General features: G+C 44.0%; 1 protein-coding gene and 1 long non-coding RNA gene across 5 annotated transcripts in view; both read left to right on the top strand.

Moving 5' to 3' along the window:
• LOC115204209 (Kv channel-interacting protein 1) overlaps positions 1-17,445 on the top strand; it is a 51,322-nt gene extending 33,877 nt beyond the window's left edge. For 2 of the 4 annotated variants that reach the window (XM_029769596.1, XM_029769598.1), the window contains 7 exons: positions 13,560-13,684; positions 14,550-14,619; positions 14,745-14,815; positions 15,313-15,420; positions 15,513-15,617; positions 15,760-15,822; positions 16,387-17,445. In XM_029769596.1, coding sequence (XP_029625456.1) covers positions 13,560-13,684; positions 14,550-14,619; positions 14,745-14,815; positions 15,313-15,420; positions 15,513-15,617; positions 15,760-15,822; positions 16,387-16,434 — 590 coding nt within the window. In that variant the 3' untranslated portion in view covers positions 16,435-17,445. Of the gene's footprint in view, positions 1-2,635; positions 2,973-13,559; positions 13,685-14,549; positions 14,620-14,744; positions 14,816-15,312; positions 15,421-15,512; positions 15,618-15,759; positions 15,823-16,386 lie in introns of those variants that run through there. The other 2 variants (XM_029769597.1, XM_029769599.1) reach the window with 2 other exon arrangements.
• Positions 17,446-18,789: 1,344 nt separating this feature from the next.
• LOC115202765 (uncharacterized) lies at positions 18,790-19,317 on the top strand. The gene is made up of 2 exons (XR_003880054.1): positions 18,790-19,049; positions 19,098-19,317. It is a non-coding gene; the product is annotated as an uncharacterized LOC115202765 (long non-coding RNA).
• Positions 19,318-19,369: the final 52 nt, after the last annotated feature.

Genomic DNA, 19,369 nt, shown 5'->3' on the forward strand with positions numbered 1-19,369 from the left:
GCATGCATGAGAGCGCCAGCTGTTCCAGACTACTGTTTGATCACGCTCTCCATAGCCGATGTGAGCAAGAACTTTAAACACGTCAACATTCACAAGGCCGCACGGTCAGGCGGATTACCAGGACGTGTACTCAGAGCATGCATGGACCAACTGGCAAGTGTCTTCACTGACATTTTCAACCTCTCCCTGACGGAGTCTGTAATGCCTACATGTTTCAAGTAGACCACCATAGTCCCCGTGCCCAAGAAAGCGAAGATAACCTGCCTAAATGACTACCGCCCGTAGCACTCACATCAGTAGCCATGAAGTGCTGTGAAAGGCTGGTCATGGCTCACATCAACACCATCATCCTGGAAACCCTAGACCCACTCCAATTCAAATACCACCCCAACAGATCCACAGATGATGCAATCTCAATTGCACTCCGCGCTGCCCTTTCCCACATGGACAAAAGGAACACCTATGTGAGAATGCTGCTCATTGACTACAGCACAGCGTTCAACACCATAGTGCCCAAGAAGCTCATCACTAAGCTAAGGAACCTGGGACTAAACACCTCCCTCTGCAACTGGATCCTGGACTTTCTGACGGTGGTAAGGGTAAGCAACAACACATCTGCCACGCTGATCCTCAACACAGGGGCCCCTCAGTCTGCTTAGTCCCATCCTGTACTCCCTGTTCACCCAAGATTGTGTGGCAAAGCATGACTCCAACACCATCATTACCACCACCAACACCATCACTTCTTGCCATCTAGGACCTATACACTAGGCAGTATCAGAGGAAGGCCCAAAAAATTGTCAAAGACTCCAGTCACCCAAGTCATGGAATGTTCTCTCTGTTACCGCACGGCAAGTGATACCGGAGCACCAAGTCTAGGTCCAAAAGGCTCCTTAACAGCTTCTACCCCCAAACCATAAGACTGCTGAACAATTAATGACATTTTCATCCAGACTATTTTAAATTGCCATTGCTGCTGCTTGCTGGCTATTATCTATGCATATTCACTTTACCCCATGCCTACATGTACAAATTACCTCCACTAACCCCTGCACATTGACCCTGTATATAGCCTTGTTATTGTTCTTTTATTTATTACTTTAGTTTATTTAGTAAATATTTTCTTAACTGTATTGTTGGTTAAGGGCTTGTAAGTAAGCATTTCACGGTAAGGTACCTGTTGTATTTGGGGCATGTGACAAATCAAATTGTATTTGATATTACCCCCTCTCTATTTCTCTTCTCTCCCTATTCCCCCTCTCTGAATACTAATTGTGCCCATCATAATAATGCAGTTACTTATATATTTCCACAGCATGTAGAACCATGACAGTTATTCAAAACAATATTCCCCCCTCAAATGCAACAGAGATAGGGTTGTGCAGAATCCCGCCATGTGCAGAGGAAAGACTGTATTAGTCTATAATAGGCAGCACTGTGCTCTGCAGACAGAAATTCACCATCATTGGGAGGAACTGGAATCTCAGTCCTCGAAAAAGTTAGTTTTTCTTATAATTAATTAAGATGTGAAGTTTTGATTTGACTTGAAGAACATCCCCCCTCTGCTCTCTCACAAATATCCCCTCCCTCTCCTTCTTTTCCCATATCTCTCTCTCTCTCTCTCTCTCTCTCTCTCTCTCTCTCTCTCTCTCTCTCTCTCTCTCTCTCTCTCTCTCTCGGGTCATGTGAACCCTCTCACTTAATTGTATTTTAATAAAAAAATGATTTAACCTATATTTAACTAGGCAAGTCAGTTCAGAAGAAATTCTTATTTACAATGACGGCTTAATGGGACTTAATGAGAGCAAACGTCAGACAAGCAGGGGGCCAAAAACAAGCAGCTATTTATACAGACCGTTAGAGATAGAGAAGGACACTCCAGCTGGAGGAACTGGGCTGCCCTCTGAGACACACACACAGCATGTGCACGCGTGTATACGTGATTGTGTGTTTGCATGCGTAAATGTGTGTGGGAGGGTGCATGGGATTGTGTCTATGTTTTTACATAAAATCAGTCGTCATTATAATTTCCATCATTATCTTTTTTCACATCCACATCTCCCCTTCTCATTCCTCCTAGCTGTCACTGACATGCTGTTCTCAGGCAAAATACACATAACATGCAACACCAAGGCAGGACACTGCCATATGTCGAAGCAATCATGCAAAAATAGGAGCAGAGAGGTATTTTAAAGGTAATCTTTCACATAATCACTTCTCACTTATCCCCGTGTGTGTGTGTGTGCGTGCGTGTGTGTGTGTGCGTTTGTGCGTTTGTGCTGTTAGAGGGGATTAGAAATACAGAGAGCTCTAAGGTAACAGGAGGAGAGGCCCACTTAGCTTTAGATATTCCACTCTGTCATAGGGTAGACATGGAGGGAAGGTCAGTAGGAGAGAAGATGCAGCACCATGGTGAAATGTGGACAGTATGGAACACTCTCAGCCTTACATACTCTACATCCATACCATTCACTAGTATGGGGGTGTGAGCACAGCAACAGTTATTGACACTGCATAACAACAGGGTATGGAGAGAGAGGGAGAGGGTGGAAGGGAAGGATGGAGGGAGGGAAAGGGAAGGAAGGAGGAATGGAGAGTGGAAAAGAGGGAGAGAGCGGTGACTGAGGAGTGGAGAGAAGGGTGGGAGGGGCATGGAGAAGCAGGAGCAGCTTGTGTGTGTTTGGGGAAGGAGAATTTGAGCTATCTTTCATTCACACAGAAACAACGGTAAAGGAACGGGGGCACCACCATAGAGAGACCCAACGTGGACCAGACTGAGAGACGAGACAGGAGGGGGGCAGGGGCTTATTCAGAGAGATAGGGAGGGAGGAGAACAGAAAAAGGAAGAGAAATAGAGAGAAGAGGACTGCTCAGCCATTTGTTTGAACAAGCAGGTTTTCACGGCGACAACATGGGCGCAGTGGTGGGCACTTTGACCATGCAGACCAAGCAGAGGAGACGACCGTCCAGAGGTACGTCAACAACATCAACCAGACAGACAGACAGGCAGGCAGGCAGGCAGGCAGGCAGGCAGGCAGGCAGGCAGACAGACAGACAGACAGACAGACAGACAGACAGACAGACAGACAGACAGACAGACAGACAGACAGACAGACAGACAGACAGACAGACAGACAGACAGACAGACAGACAGACAGACAGACAGACAAGTTAATAAGGAGACAAACAATAGTCCCACATAAATTAATTCCATTACTGCTGACAGACAAACATACAGGAATGAGTTCCACTCGTGCTGCCCTAATGATTGTACACTAACAAGTGTGGACAAAATGAGAAATCAGGGGACGGCACAACAGAGAAAATGAAAGAGTGAGACTGACTAACAGAAAAAAAGGAGAGAGAGATGGATAGCATTGCTAACACATAAGTTTAAACAGAGGAGACTGAGGAACAGTGATCAGGGGAGACTGTGAAATATGTGTCATTTCTTGCTGTGGTGCACGTGGCTGTACCACGGTCATGGTTGAGAGATGCCCTTGAGAAAGACAGGGTTCAGAATCATTGCCCATGACTCAATGGTTTTTCATTACACTGTGTGTACGTGCGTGAGCTCTTGCTTGTGTGTGCACAGATACGCATGCATGTGTACTCGGTAGAGAGAGAGTGTGTGGGTGTGTTTGTGTGTGAGCATGTACATTAGCACTCTGCTCACATCTCATAACTCTTCCTTTCCGTATGCTTGAGAGGGCCGTTGTCATGGAGACTGCAGGGTTGTGGGGGCATAAGGGGAATGTGAACAATACTCTGTGGTGCCTATTGGATGGATGATGAAGTTATGGCGCTATGTTATGGAGCAGGGTTCCCAAACTTTTTCACTCAGTCCCCCCTTCCAGCGTTGGAAAAGATCCTGCGGCCCACATCTATTTCTATGGGCACAAGCACTGTTCATGACATAAACTGTTCACACCCCTCTTGTTGGTAGAGCGAAAAAATTGCAGGTTTAAGGCTTATTTCCTGCAATTCGACACATTTTGTCATGGGGTGCAGAGAACGTTTAGCAGTTTTAAGGTAATTTTCTTGCATTTCTATACTTTTTTTCCATGTCTAATGTGTATTCATGTAATATTTGAGCGACTCGAACGTTAATACAAAATCTATGGGCTAAAAAACCTAGCTATGGCTTCTTGATCTGGACATTTTTGACAAGTTATAAATAGCTCTCTAAGTTATGCAATGACTAACATGACCAGAGTAACACTGATGATGCACTATCCAATCTACTATTCCAACTTTCAATTGTTTTTGGGGGGACACACCGCGACCATTTCCAAACTGTTGACAATCTAAAACATTTTAATACTATATTAGTTATGGCTTGGGGCTAGGGTTGCCAATTCTACATGTATACATAATCTCATGGGCAATCAACTAGGAGGATTGATCTCCTTGATTAAAATCCTGTCAGTGATTAGGACTGATGTTAGTTTTGATCATGTGACCTTGCTTCCCAGAGATTAGACGCAGTTATATATTCAGATTAATCTCAAAAACCACTTGGCAACACATAGTAAATCATTTGACCATCACGAACACATCCAATCCCCTTCAGCAGTTTGTGAGAGAAAAAGCTTCTTCAGACAGCTTGTTTTTCTACTGGGGAGGAGAGATGGACTGTGTTTTTCTACTAGAGAGGAGAGATGGACTGTGTTTTTCTACTGGGGAAGAGAGATGGACTGTGTTTTTCTACTAGGGAGGATAAATGGACTGTGTTTTTCTACTGGGGAGGAGAGATGGACTGTGTTTTTCTACTGGGGAGGAGAGATGGACTGTGTTTTTCTACTGGGGAGGAGAGATGGACTGTGTTTTTCTACTGGGGAGGAGAGATGGACTGTGTTTTTCTACTAGGGAGGAGAAATGGACTGTGTTTTTCTACTGGGGAGGAGAGATGGACTGTGTTTTTCTACTGGGGAGGAGAGATGGACTGTGTTTTTCTACTGAGGAGTAGAGATGGACTGTGTTTTTCTACTGGGGAGTAGAGATGGACTGTGTTTTTCTACTGGGGAGGAGAGATGGACTGTGTTTTTCTACTGGGGAGGAGATATGGACTGTGTTTTTCTACTGGGGAGGAGAGATGGACTGTGTTTTTCTACTGAGGAGGAGAGATGGACTGTGTTTTTCTACTGAGGAGGAGAGATGGACTGTGTTTTTCTACTGGGGAGTAGAGATGGACTGTGTTTTTCTACTGGGGAGGAGAGATGGACTGTGTTTTTCTACTGGGGAGGAGAGATGGACTGTGTTTTTCTACTGGGGAGGAGAGATGGACTGTGTTTTTCTACTGGGGAGGAGAGATGGACTGTGTTTTTCTACTGGGGAGGAGATATGGACTGTGTTTTTCTACTGGGGAGGAGAGATGGACTGTGTTTTTCTACTGGGGAGGAGAGATGGACTGTGTTTTTCTACTGGGGAGGAGAGATGGACTGTGTTTTTCTACTGGGGAGGAGAGATGGACTGTGTTTTTCTACTGGGGAGGAGAGATGGATGTGTTTTTCTACTGGGGAGGAGAGATGGACTGTGTTTTTCTACTGGGGAGGAGAGATGGACTGTGTTTTTCTACTGGGGAGGAGAGATGGACTGTGTTTTTCTACTGGGGAGGAGAGATGGACTGTGTTTTTCTACTGGGGAGGAGAAATGGACTGTGTTTTTCTACTGGGGAGGAGAGATGGACTGTGTTTTTCTACTGGGGAGGAGAGATGGACTGTGTTTTTCTACTGGGGAGGAGAAATGGACTGTGTTTTTCTACTGGGGAGGAGAGATGGAGTGTGTGACACAGAGGTGCTTACAGCATGTCAGATACACAGTCACCTCGTGACGCCTTGGTGATCTAGACCCTTACTCATTATGTACTCATCTCTGATACTCTCTCTGACTGTCTGATTTACCCACAAACCTGTGTCCAGACCTATTTTCACACAGGTTTTATTTGGTCCTGTCGCCATGGGACTCAGTAATGGGAATGTTTGTCTTTCAGTTAATTGGTTTTATTTTTGCAGTAATATATGGTTTTGAAGCTCTGTCCGTAGGCTATGTTGTGCATTAGTAATCAGACTGTAGTTGTGTCAGTATTGTAGTTGTGTAGGATAAAAGCATTGAGTCCATGTTAGTATTGAGAGGCCAAGCTGGTTTCTCCATGTAACCAGGCTGAGCAGAATGAAGGTATGTTCCCTCACCATCCTGCTGGGCTCGGTCTGATGAGGTTCTCATTCTCTGTTTCTAAATCTTCCACCCGGTTCTTCTCATCCCTGTCCCATCTTCCAAACACTCAGAAAAAAAGGAGCTATCTACAGTAGAAACCTGAAAGGGTTCTTTGGCTGTGCCCATAGGAGAACCCCTTGAAGAACCCTTTTTGGTTCCAGGTAGAACCCTTTTGGGTTCCAGGTAGAACCCTTTTCACAGAGGGTTCTACATGGAACCCAAAAGGGTTCTACCTAGAACCAAAAATGGTTATCCTATGGGGACAAACAAATAACCCTTTTGGAAACCTTTTTCTAAGAGTGTAAACTGGATTCCTCTATTGTTCTCTGCCTCCATGTGTTTGTGTCGTCCTCTCCTCTCTTTCACTCTCTCCCTCTTTTTTCTTCATCACTCCAGCTTTCTTCTTTTTCACACATTCACTCCGTCCTACCACCCACTATTTCCTACCCTCTTTTCGTCCTCTTTCATTCCCACTTTATCTCTCTCCCCTTTCCCTAGCTCTGTGTTAATTACTCTATAAGTAATTAACTGATGTTATTCAGGTTGTCCTCTGTACTCTTTTTCATGATTACTGGTATGTGTGGTGTGAGTGTGTGTGTGTGCCTGTTTGTGTTATAGGAGTAGCTAGTTATCTGCAGCAAGGCAAGGGCTTTCTGAGGTGTGTGTATGCTGCAGAGTTTTAGAGTAAATAGCCTGTCAGTATCCATGATGAAAATCTTGTTCAGTCAGACTGACAGTTGATAAACACACAGAACAATAAGCCAGCCACACACGCATTCAGTGAAGCTCTCCTTACGCATGCGCTTTGCTGGTTTACATGTTCATCTTTTTAATACATGTATTCAATTAGTGCCTGTGTTCAAAACATGTTGGAAATCTGTCTGTCTCCATGACAAAAATAAATGTCTAAAACGTCAGAGATTCCGACAGTGTGCGAGAGAAAGATTGATAGAGAGATTGGTGAGAAGGATTGAAGGATTGAGAGAGTGTATTGACCAAAAGGTAAAGTGGAAATTAAAACAAGAGGAGTAGAATAACCAATATTGGAAGAGAGGGGGACCAGGATAGAGAAGGGGGATAAATTCTCCCCAGTCGTTTTAAGAATTTGCCAATTTCACAGCAATCACAGTAAATTAACTTCACATAGTGTGAAAAAGATATCTCTCGTAACAAAGTTAGTGAGGAAGGAGTGTCTTTGTGAGAATGAGTCTGTGGTGAGTGTGTGAAGTCTGTCTCTTGAAGAAGAGCCCTCTAACGTGTACGCTTCATTATCTCATCATCTTTAATCCAGATGATCATAACCCTGTAATCTGTCCTCTTCAACTGCATGATTAGTTTTCGTACCAGTGCAGGCTCCTCAGAGGAGGTACCATCCTCCTCAGCAAATTTCATAAAAATAAAAATAGGAAAAATATTTTTAAAGTTATTGTTTTTAGATAAAACTATACTAAATATAATCACATCACCAAATAATTGATTAAAACACATTTTGCAATGAAGGTCTACAGTAGCCTCAACAGCACTCTGTAGGGTAGCACCATGGTGTAGCCGGAGTACAGCTAGCTTCCGTCCTCCTCTGGGTACATTGACTTCAAGACAAAACCAAGGAGGCTCATGGTTCTCACCCCCTTCCATAGACTTACACAGTAATTATGACAACTTCCAGAGGACGTCCTCCAACCTATCAGAGCTCTTGCAGCATGAACTGACATGTTGTCCACCCAATCAAAGGATCAGAGAATGAATCTAGTACTGAAATCATAAGCTACAGCTAGCTAGTACTTTTTTTTAAACTTTCAGTTTCACTTAACGTTACTTAGCTAGCAAATGCAGCTAGCTAGTTTAGCCTACTGGAACACCCTGAGGGATTATATGTTAGCTAGCTCACTATGACTTTCCAACACAGCATTGTAACTCTTCCAAGTCAATGTAAGCTTTTGGTTTTACAAATATATTGCAATGGGGCCTGCCGGTGTAACTGCTTACTGACTGTACACTGTAACGTTACTGTATGAATGTAGCGGGTTGACTAATGTTTTAGTCCCATTAGCTATGCTGACTATGACATTACTTTAGCTAATGGTGACAACGATGTAAGCTGTGTGTAACGGTTTGGCTTGGAAAGGTTTTTTCGACAGTCACATACAGCTGATGTGTTGTGCATTGAAGTCCACAAGCGAAGTGAAGAGGTGAGAGGAGAGCGCATAGATACAAGAATGACTACAACGTGCCTGCTTTGAAAGTGAACTGTGTTTACGTGTGATCAGAGGTGTATTTATTCCGCTGATTCTGTTGAAAAACGTTTCTTAAACGGAAGCAAACGGAACAAAATGGGGATAAACATACCTGAATTTGTCCAATAGAAACTCTTGTTTGAAACTGTTGGACTAATGATTACCCCCTATATCAGCTAGATGCAGGCAAGAGTGTGCAAGGCTGTATTGAATGTCACTGTCTGTCCATGTGTCACTGTCTGTCACCTCAAATTTGTCTCTCGACCTGTATGCCCCTATGTTGTAAACTTTCATTCATAGGCTAGGTTGTAGCAACCTCAGGATGGATACAGGGAAAATTCTAGCATCATGTAGTATCATGAATGGAATATGAATGAAAGTCATCCAATATGCTGCAATAGAAATAAGGCCATGCTCATTAAAAATAAATCGTCCTCCCTCATCTTAAACGGCACTGTCCGCCACTGTTTGGTACTGATACGTGATCTGAATTCACTGACATCCTCATTTGATCAGTTCAAGTATGGACTCAAATTAAATCATGTCTCCCTGATACAGTAATGAGCAGAGGACTTAACCCTCTAACAACCAAAACACAATATATCAAGATTCAATATGAGCTGTACTGCACAAATGGATTCAAAGGATAAAGAAAAGTCTATCCAGCAAGGATGTCCAGGATGGTAGAGTGGTAATTACACAGTGTTTTAAGGGACATATTACCATGGAGCTGCGTGTAGGAGCTAGGCACTAAAGGCCACTCCACACTTCACGCAAACAGAGCGATGCAGCGTCATATATGGTCCGTTCCCAAATTCTTCCCACACAAAAGTATGTAGAACTATGTGTGAAAGCGACGCTCTGTCGCTGAGTTTGTGTGAAGTGTGTAGGGCCCTTAATAAGACACAGCTGTAGGGGGATTAAAGTTTTGTCAGATTCTGCTGTAATTCTGAGTTATACCCAAGACGTACAGACAGACACCCAATGTGATGCAGTAAGATCTGTCAAGTGTGGCTCATTAGGAGTTACAGGAAGGTCAGTACAGCAGTCAGTAAGTCTTTTCAGTCTGAATGATGGGGGGGGGGCTCACTGACTAACTCTGCAAAGTACCACCTTCCACATGCTCCATTTCCTCTGCATCAGTCTCATTTCTTTCATTTTGTCCCTCCCTAGCACCCTTTCCCTCCCTCGCACCCTGTGTGTGTGTGTGTGTGTGTGTGTGTGTGTGTGTGTGTGTGTGTGTGTGTGTGTGTGTGTGTGTGTGTGTGTGTGTGTGTGTGTGTGTGTGTGTGTGTGTGTGTGTGTGTTGTGTGTGTGTGTGTGTGTGTGTGTGTGTGTGTGTGTGTGTGTGTGTGTGTGTGTGTGTGTGTGTGTGTGTGTGTGTGTGTGTGTGTGTGTGTGCGTGGGTGAGCAAATGCATATGTGAGTGTATAGATTAGATTCAACTTTAACATTTTAACTGTACAAGTGAAACAATTAAGTACAATGTATATCATTAAGTGGGATGTATAAATGTGCAATGAAGGCAAATTGAAAGTGCAAGGAGGCATGCAATTGAAATGCAGGAATAGCAGCAATGAGGTTACCGAGGTAGACATGTACAACTGAATAACGTCCTTAATCAGACTTTGCAAAGCAATATCAGAGTTCAGTAGTACCGTGAAGAGTGCATAGAGAGTAATGCAACAAGGTCCCTGAGAGGCAGTACTAAGCGGAGGGCAGGTGGATATGGCTAGTGCCGTGTCACAGAGTTCAGCTGGAAAGAAACTGTTCTTGAGCCTGCTAGTGCAGGAACGTAGAGACCTGTACCGGCCTGCCTGATGGTAGCAGGACAGTTTGTGGCATGGATGTGAAGTGTCCCTGATGATGCCGCGCGCCCTATGCAGACACTGCTTGCGCTGGAGGTCTACGATGGCAGGGAGCTGGGCACCAGTGATGTGCCAGGCCTTCCGGTCGGCCACGGAGCATCCGCCAAATCACACTGTGGTGCTGTTAGTCAGAATGCTCCCAGCTCCCTGCCATCGTAGACCTCCAGCGCAAGCTGCGTAGGGCGCGGCATCATCAGGGACCCTTTACATCTATGCCACAAACTGTTTGCCCTCCTAGTCATTCCACTGTGGTCTTTTCCCCCCTCAGCAGTTTCCCTCTCCTAACAGTTGGACTGTATATAAAGATCGCCCAACCTCATAATTAGCTACCAAGAAGCCATTTCAGGCTATCAATCAAGTCAGAGTAGCTACTCACTGGGCACACACTGGTTGAATCAGCATTGTTTCCACCTCATTTCAATGAAATGACGTTGAACCAATGTGGAATAGACTTTGAATTGATGTCTGTGCCCAGTGGGTAGCTAGTCTAACTATTGTATCTTAGCTGGCATGCCTGCTGGCAAGGTTGGTAGACTTTAGAAAAACAATAACTAAATGTACTGAATAAGACTCACATTCCTTTCAATCTTTTACCCAGATTTTAGCAGCGATGCAGAGAAGCATATTTAGTTTCTTAAAAAATAGAACCACCAGTCGGATACAGGCAGCTCAAGAGGTATGCTCAGATATGCAGAAACATAGAATTAAGCATAATGATAATGGCTCTAGATTGTAGGAAAGAGCTTTTTGAAAACGCCAAATTCTCCAATTTACGGACAGGGAGGGGTTCCGGACCACCCCTGAGCCATCCTCACATACTTTGTGCCTCCTCAGATTTTTGGGGTGCGTGACACCCCTATGTGTGTTCTGAGAGGAGCACTGATGTCTGTTTCCTCTCCTTCAGTAGACCAGAGGCTGTCTGAGTGATAAACAACCCCCCCTGAGAGGACACCAGCTCATCACATCATTACCCAACATCCATCTCTCTCTGGCACCCAAAGCACAAAGTTACCATCAGTACAGTTCCCCAAGTCAATGGAGGGAGTCCAATTTGCAATACCTCTCGTCCCTCCTCCCTCCCTGCAGGTTGAGGTGCGTCCTCCGAAACACAACCCAGCCAAGCTTCTTGACACAATGCCCACTTAACCCAGAAGCCAGCCACACCAATGTGTCGGAGGAAACACTGTACACCTGGCGACCGACCCGCCACAGGAGTTGCTAGAGCGTGATGGGACAAGGACATCCCGGCCGGCCAAACCCTCCCCAAACCCGGACGACGCTGGGCAAATTGTGTGCCACCCCATGAGTCTCCCAGTCGCAGCCAGCTGCGCCAGTGCCTGGACTCGAACCAGGATCGCTAGTGGCACAGCTAGCACTGTGATACAGTGCCTTAGACAACTGCACCACTCAGGAGGCCCAGGCTGATGTTTATTGGGAGGAGTTTTGTCCAGGAGGCAGAACTAAGTAATTTCCACTAGATGGGCCAGCTGCAAAGTCAAAATTGGCTATATTGTAAAAATTCATGAAATCAAACATTTGCTTTTTGGTCTTCATTTAAGGTTAGGGTTAGGCATTAGGATTAGCGGTGTGCTTAGGGTTAAGGCTAGGGTTAGGTTTAAAATCAGATTTTGTAGCTGAAAATCTGATTTCCCCTTAGCTGATCATTGTCGGCAGCCGGCTCTGATCGTAGTGTAATGAAACAGGCAGAGAGAGTGAGCTCATCTCTGGTGGTTGGCAAACCCCCAACCTTCTGGCCTGTAGCCCTGTGTGGCATCAACTGTGCCACAAAAGCTTGCTGAAGTGGTGAATTTGATATCCGCGTTTATAAACATAGGGTTACTACAGTTATTGTTTTTGTGATCGTAAACATTATTTGTAATTAATTCTATGGCGGGAGGGTGTTCCATTTATTTTACTGTACAAGGGGAGGGAGGGTCTTGTGAAAATATATTTTGCGTTGGGGGGGATGTGCATTTTTTTTATGACACATTAAGTTGTAACAGCCCCTCCCCACAATACATTTCGATCTGTCCCTTATAAAAACACACAATTAATCTCCCTCCCTCCCCCCTCCCTCCCTCTCTCTCCCTCTCTCCTCTCCTATCTCGCTCTCCTCTCTCTCCCTCCCATCTCTCTCTTCTCTCCTCTCTCTCTCTCTCTCTCCATCCCCCATTCTCCCTCCCTACTCTTCTCTTCTCCTCTCTTTCCCTCCCTATCTTTCTCTTCCTCTCCCTCCCTATATCTCCTCTTCTCTCTCTCCTCTCTCTCGCTCTCTCTCCCCCATCCCATCTCTTCTCTTTCTCTCTCTCTCTCTCTCTCTCTCTCTCTCTCCCACTCTTCTCTCTCTTCTCTCCCTCCCATCTATTTCTTCTCTCCTATCTCTCTCTCTTCTCTTCCCTCCCTCCCTCCCTCCCTCCCCCCACTCCCTCTATCTCTTTCTTCTTCTCTCTCTCTCTCTCTCTCTCCCTCCCTATCTCTCTCTTCTCTCTCTCTCTCTCTCTCTCTCTCTCTCTCTCTCCCTCCCTATCTCTTCTCTTCTCTTCTCTCTCTCTCCCTCCCTATCTCTTCTCTTCTCTTCTCTCTCTCTCCCTCCCTATCTCTTCTCTTCTCTCTCTCTCTCTCTCTCTCTCTCTCTCCTCTCTCTCTCTCTCTCTCCCCCTCCCTATCTCTTCTCTCTCTCTCTCCCTCCCCCTCCCTCCCTCCCTCTTCCTTCTCTTCTCTTCTCTTCTCTCTCTTCTCTTCTCTTCTCTTCTCTTCTCTCTCTCTCTCTCTCTCTCTCTCTCTCTCTCTCTCTTCTCTTCTCTTTCTCTCCTCTCTCTCTCTCTCCTCCCTCTCCTTCTCCCTCCCTCCCTCCTTCTCTCTCTCTTCTCTCTTCTCTCTCTCTCTCTCTTCTCTCTCTCTCTCTCTCTCTCTTCTCTTTCTCTTCTCTTCTCTTCTCTCTCTCTCTCTCTCTCTCTCTCTCTCTCTCTCTCTATTCTTCTCTTCTCTCTCTCTCTCCTCTTCTCTTCTCTTTCTCCTCTCTCTCTCTCTCTCTCTCTCTCTCTCTCTCCTCTTTCTCTCTCTCTCTCTCTCTCTCCTCTCCCTTCTCTTCTCCTCTCTCTCCTCATCTCTCTTCCTCTTCTCTTCTCTTCTCTTCTCTTCTCCTTCTCTCTCCTCTCTCTCTATCTCTCTCTCTCTCTACTTCTCTCTTTTCTCACACTCCTCACTCTCTTCTCTGGTCTCGCTCTCTCTCTATCTCTAGACAAGATTGATGATGAGTTGGAGATGACCATGGTGTGTCACAGGCCTGAGGGTCTGGAGCAGTTGGAGGCCCAGACCAACTTCACCAAGAGAGAGCTACAAATCCTCTACCGCGGCTTCAAGAATGTACGCACAGCCTCCTCCCTCCTTTTCCCTTCCTTCTCCATTTCTTCACTGTCTGTCTATCTTTATCTTCTTTCCTCTCTCTTTCTACCTGTCTTTACTCCGCTATCTCTCTCATTTACATTTACATTTACGTCATTTAGTAGACGCTCTTATCCAGAGCGACTTACAAATTGGTGCATTCACCTTATGATATCCAGTGGAACAACCACTTTACAATAGTACATCTATATTTTTTTGGGGGGGGGGGGGGTTAGAAGGATTACTATATCCTATCCCAGGTATTCCTTAAAGAGGTGGGGTTTCAGGTGTCTACGGAAGGTGGTGATTGACTCCGCTGTCCTGGCGTCGTGAGGGAGCTTGTTCCACCTCCCTGCCACTCTTATGTATACTCCTGCTTATGTTGATTCTCATCTTTACAAGTGTTTGTCAAAGCTCTGTTCTCTTTCATCTCCGACTCCAATATGTAAATGATTTTAGCTTCGCGCCTTCATCACTTCATATGGTGCTAATCAGATTGTACGGCCTGCAGACAGAACAACTAAGCCTATCATACACCACAGCAACAATTACATGCTGCATTACCCATATAAACCAAACATTGTGAAAATAAAATATATGTAAACATATATTCTCTACATACACACATGCTCAAATATCCACCCACACATTGACATACACCCACATACAAGTTATATGGAAATTGATAGTTAATTTCCAGTTAATTAGCTGTCAGATTTGATTGACGCTAATTCTCTGTAACCATGGGTGGTGCCATTCGAGTGTAAATGATTGGTTGATCTGGCCGTTACCCAGAAGAAGCTGCATTATTTTAGCTTGAAATAGTGTTTTCACATGGTTTCCACAGGAGTGTCCGAGTGGAGTGGTGAATGAAGAAACATTTAAACACATCTACGCCCAGTTCTTCCCCCATGGAGGTACAGTACAGCCAGATACCTCTCATTTAGACACATACCATGCCCTTACTTACGTGTTTGGGACTCATTTACTAGCACTACTATGGGATTATAAAATATCATGCCTGTATCTGGTTGTGTTGCAGATGCCAGCACTTACGCTCATTATCTCTTCAATGCATTTGACACAACAAACAATGGATCCATTAAGTTTGAGGTAAAAACCAAACACCATCACTATTACTCAGTAGACAGTTTAAATCAAGGGAGGCAACTAGATTCAGCCGTGGGGCGATTTTTGTTGGAGCGGATGGACGGGGGACCAGAGCATATTTATAATAATTTGTACACTGCAAATTGACCACAACTAAACCCAAAAATAGATTGTATTTGAAAGTAAAAATTAATTCATACCTTGATGACATTGAGATACAATCACAATGTATATTTTTTTATTCGTGGGAATACTTGGGAACAGATTTCCTAAATTCAACATTTTCTTTTCCTCAATTAAAAAAACTAAACCCCGCCTCAAAAAACTAAAAACGACTAAAAACTTTCAGGCGCCGAAAGAAATCACTCGTGGGCCACCTGTTGCCGATCCCTGCTTTAAATGAAGGAATATGAAGAATTATGTCTATCTTATTTACTGTTATCACTCAGTCTTTACTAAGTATTTTATCTTTAATCTCGCTCATGTGGTGACTCTCTCAGGAGTTTGTAATGGGACTGTCTACACTGCTGCGGGGCACTATGAGAGAGAAGCTGGAGTGGACTTTTCATCTTTACGACATCAACAACGATGGATACATTAACAGAGAGGTCTCTGCTTGTATTTACATGTCAGTTATATATTGAAAGATTCACATATGAAGTAATCTTGTTTTAATACAGTTTGTATTTATGTGTTTCAGGAGATGACTGAGATTGTGAGGGCCATTTACGACATGATGGGGAAATATACCTACCCTGCACTCAAGGGAGATGTCCCTAAACAGCATGTGGATGCTTTTTTCCAGGTGACTTGATATCCTAGAGTATAATGTAATATTAAAGCACATGCATACTCTACCCCTTAGTAGGGTACAACAGTTTAAACCACATAATCATTTCATACTTACCTAAAAATGTACATTTCACTCACTTTTTCCCTTCCCACAGAAAATGGATAAAAACAAAGCTGGAGTTGTGACTTTAGAGGAGTTCATTGTCGCATGCCAGGAGGTATGTATAGAACATCCATGTTTATACATTTTATATTGCTGTTGGTGTCCACAGTGCATTCAGGAAGTATTCAGACCCCTTCCCTTTTTCCACATTTTGTTACATTACAGCCTTATTCTAAAATGGATTAAATAAAACAAATTATCATAAATCTACACACAATACCGCATAATGATAAAATGAAAACAGGTTTTTATAGCAAATTTATTAAAAATATACATTTTTAAAATATTTTTTTTTATTATTGAATATTATTAAAACATACAATCTACGTGCAGTGAAGCTGCTCAACATTTACATTACATTCAGTCATCTAACCGGCTCCTGTCCAGAGCGACCCACAAGAGCAACCAGGGTCAAGCACCTCGCCCAAGGGCACGTCGACAGATCTCCCACCAAGTCAAAATGGGGACCCGAACCAGCGACCTATCGGCCTCCGGCCCAAGCTCCCAACCGCCAGGCCACCAACCATCCAAGATCCTCCAACAGTTCTCAGAGAGCTGCCCCTCAACCATCCGAGCTGCAACATTCTGTCTTACCGTCTTTCTCCTCTTCTCCCCTCAGGATGAAATGATGATGAGATCCATGCAGCTCTTCGAGAATGTGATGTGAAAAAGGAGCCGATGGAAGGAAGGAGAGAATTAGATAACGAGAGAGATTGTGTGTGTGTGTTTCAGTGCATTCGTGTGAGTGCATGTGCGCGTGTGCGCATATGCTTGTGCGTGTGTCCACGCATGTTTGTTTATCCGTGCGTGTCTGTCAGAGTGGATGAATGTGGATGTATATCGATCTCTCTCATCCTCTCATCTAACTTGTCAGCATTCATGTGTTTGCCAAATAATGTCTCTGCCTGGCTACCTGCCTGGGTATGGATCAGACGAAGCCAGAACCGCTGAGAGAACCCTGGACTTGCTAGTCATATTGCTGAGCCTGGGAGTATGCAGACGAATTACCTGGAAATGCTTTCTGCCTTTTTATGTGACATAAAGGTTTGTAAATCAGATGGTCATACAATATAGACTGCAGTGTGATACAGCTGAGAAAACTCAAACCCATACGCTGCTCCCCGATTAGGCTTATGTGGAAACTCCTGAAAGACTCCTGCCCCCTACCTGTCAAACACTGAAACTACGCCGGGATACTTTGGGTTCTTTTGACTCTGTTCTTTTTGCCAAAATAGATGCATGCTTGAGCCAGAAGGATTCCTCCCTCCCTACCATAGAAATAGAATCATGATTCTACGTCTATGCGCCCTACCAAACATTTGTTTGTCCAGGACTTGGACCTTTAACCTCATGCATTCAGTGATTGATTTATCGACAGCTATGATCTACATATCTGCTTATTTATTCATGTGTTTATGCTCGAAAAATATGAGGTTGTCCTAATGTATTATTTGTTTGTTTCTGTTTTACTATTGTCGTGGTGACCTCTGTACCTCTGTTGGCTTGGCTGTCGCACTCCTGTCTATCCTTGTAATTGTGTCTGTCCCTGGCTGATTCCTGTTCTATTGTATGCTTAAAAATACACCTAATAGACTTGGTTTATGACTATGATGATACACCCTGTTGTATGATGGCTGGATCTAAATAATGATGGAAAATGAACATCTGAGTAATGCAATGTGAATGGTGTTGGTCATTGGTGTTGTGACTTGTCTGTTGGAGTGTGTAGTGAGGGACACAGGAGTTGAGCTATAGACACAGGAGTTAAGCTAAAACCCCAAACTCATCACAGGACAAAACCAACATTCTTCTAATGTGAAACAACTATAATTGTTCTTCAACAAATGACTAATTGGTGTTGACTTTGTCAGTTCATCCTCAGTGTACAATATGGCAAATAGATACAGTGCATTCGTAAAGTATTCAGACCCCTTCCCTTTTTCCACATTTTGTTATGTTACAGCCGTATTCGAAAATTAATTAAATCATTTATTTTTCTCGTCAATCTACACACAATACCCCATAATGACAAAGCCAAAACAGGTTTCTAGAAATGTTTTCTAATTTATTAAAAATAAAAAACAGAAATACCTTTATTTACATAGGTATTCAGACCTTTTGCTATGAGTCTCGAAATTGAGCTGAGGTGCATCTTGTTTCCAATGATCATCTTTGAGATGTTTCTTCAACTTGATTGGAGTCCACCTGTGGTAAATTCAATTGTTTGGACATGATTTGGAATGGCACACACCTGTCTATATAAGGTTTCACAGTTGACAGTGCATGTTAGAGCAAAAACCAAGCTATGAGGTCGAAGGAATTGTCCGTATAGCGCAGAGACAATATTGTGTTGAGGCACAGATTTGGGGAAGGGTACCAAAAAATGTCTGCAGCATTGAAGGCCCCCAAGAACACAGTGGCCTCCATCATTCTTAAATGGAAGAAGTTTGGAACTACCAAGACTCTTCCTAGAGCTGGCCGCCCGGTCAAACTGAGCAATTGGGGGAGAAGGGCCTTGGTCAGGGAGGTGTCCAAGAAGAATGATCTCTAGAGTTCCTCTGTGGAGATGGGAGAACCTTCCAGAAGGACAACCATCTCTCAGACGGAAGCCAGACGGAAGCCACTCCTCAGTAAAATGCACATGACAGCCTGCTTGGAGTTTGCCATAAGGCACCTAAAGACTCTGAGACCATGAGAAACAAGATTCTCTGGTCTTATGAAACCAAGATGGAACTCTTTAGCCTGAATGCCAAGTGTCACGTCTGGAAGAAACCTGGCACCATCCCTACAGTGATGCATGTTGGTGGCAGTCATCAGGACCTCAGACTGGAGCGAAGGTTCACCTTCCATCAGGACAACAACCATAAGCACACAGCCAAAACAACGCAGGAGTGGCTTCGGGACAAGTCTCTGAATGTCCTTGAGTGGCCCAACCAGAGCCCGGACTTGAACCCGATCCAACATCTCTGGAGAAACCTGAAAATAGCTGTGTAGCGACGCTCCCCATCCAACCTGACAGAGCCTGAGATGATCTGCAGAGAAGAATGGGAGAAACTCCCCAAATACAGGTGTGCCAAGCTTGTAGCGTCATACCCATGAATACTTGAGTTTGTAACATTAAAAAAATTAGGGAAAAGTGAAGGGATCTGACTATTTTACGAATGCACTGTAGATATATATTGATTATATTGCAATTATTTTTGTCTCAGGTTTCAAAGGGGTAACTAATGATGAATGATAATCAGCGCTTAAAACAATCTGAATATAAAATGTAACAAAGAGGTGCACCTCATACTATACTCTATCTCTGACTGGGACAGATAGAAAGAGGTGCACCTCATACTATACTCTATCTCTGACTGGGACAGATAGAAAGAGGTGCACCTCATACTATACTCTATCTCTGACTGGGACAGATAGAAAGAGGTGCACCTCATACTATTACTCTATCTCTGACTGGGACAGATAGAAAGACCGAGATAGGAGAGAGCTTAAGCTTTCATGTTCTGTTGTACATTGCAAACGCTACCAATAAAATGTTTAGAGAAAATGTGTGTGTGTGTGTGTGTGTATATATGTGTGTGTGTGTGTGTGTGTGTGTG

This window comes from Salmo trutta, chromosome 12 (assembly GCF_901001165.1).
Source record: "Salmo trutta chromosome 12, fSalTru1.1, whole genome shotgun sequence".
In the NCBI taxonomy this organism is placed as follows: Eukaryota; Metazoa; Chordata; class Actinopteri; order Salmoniformes; family Salmonidae; genus Salmo; species Salmo trutta.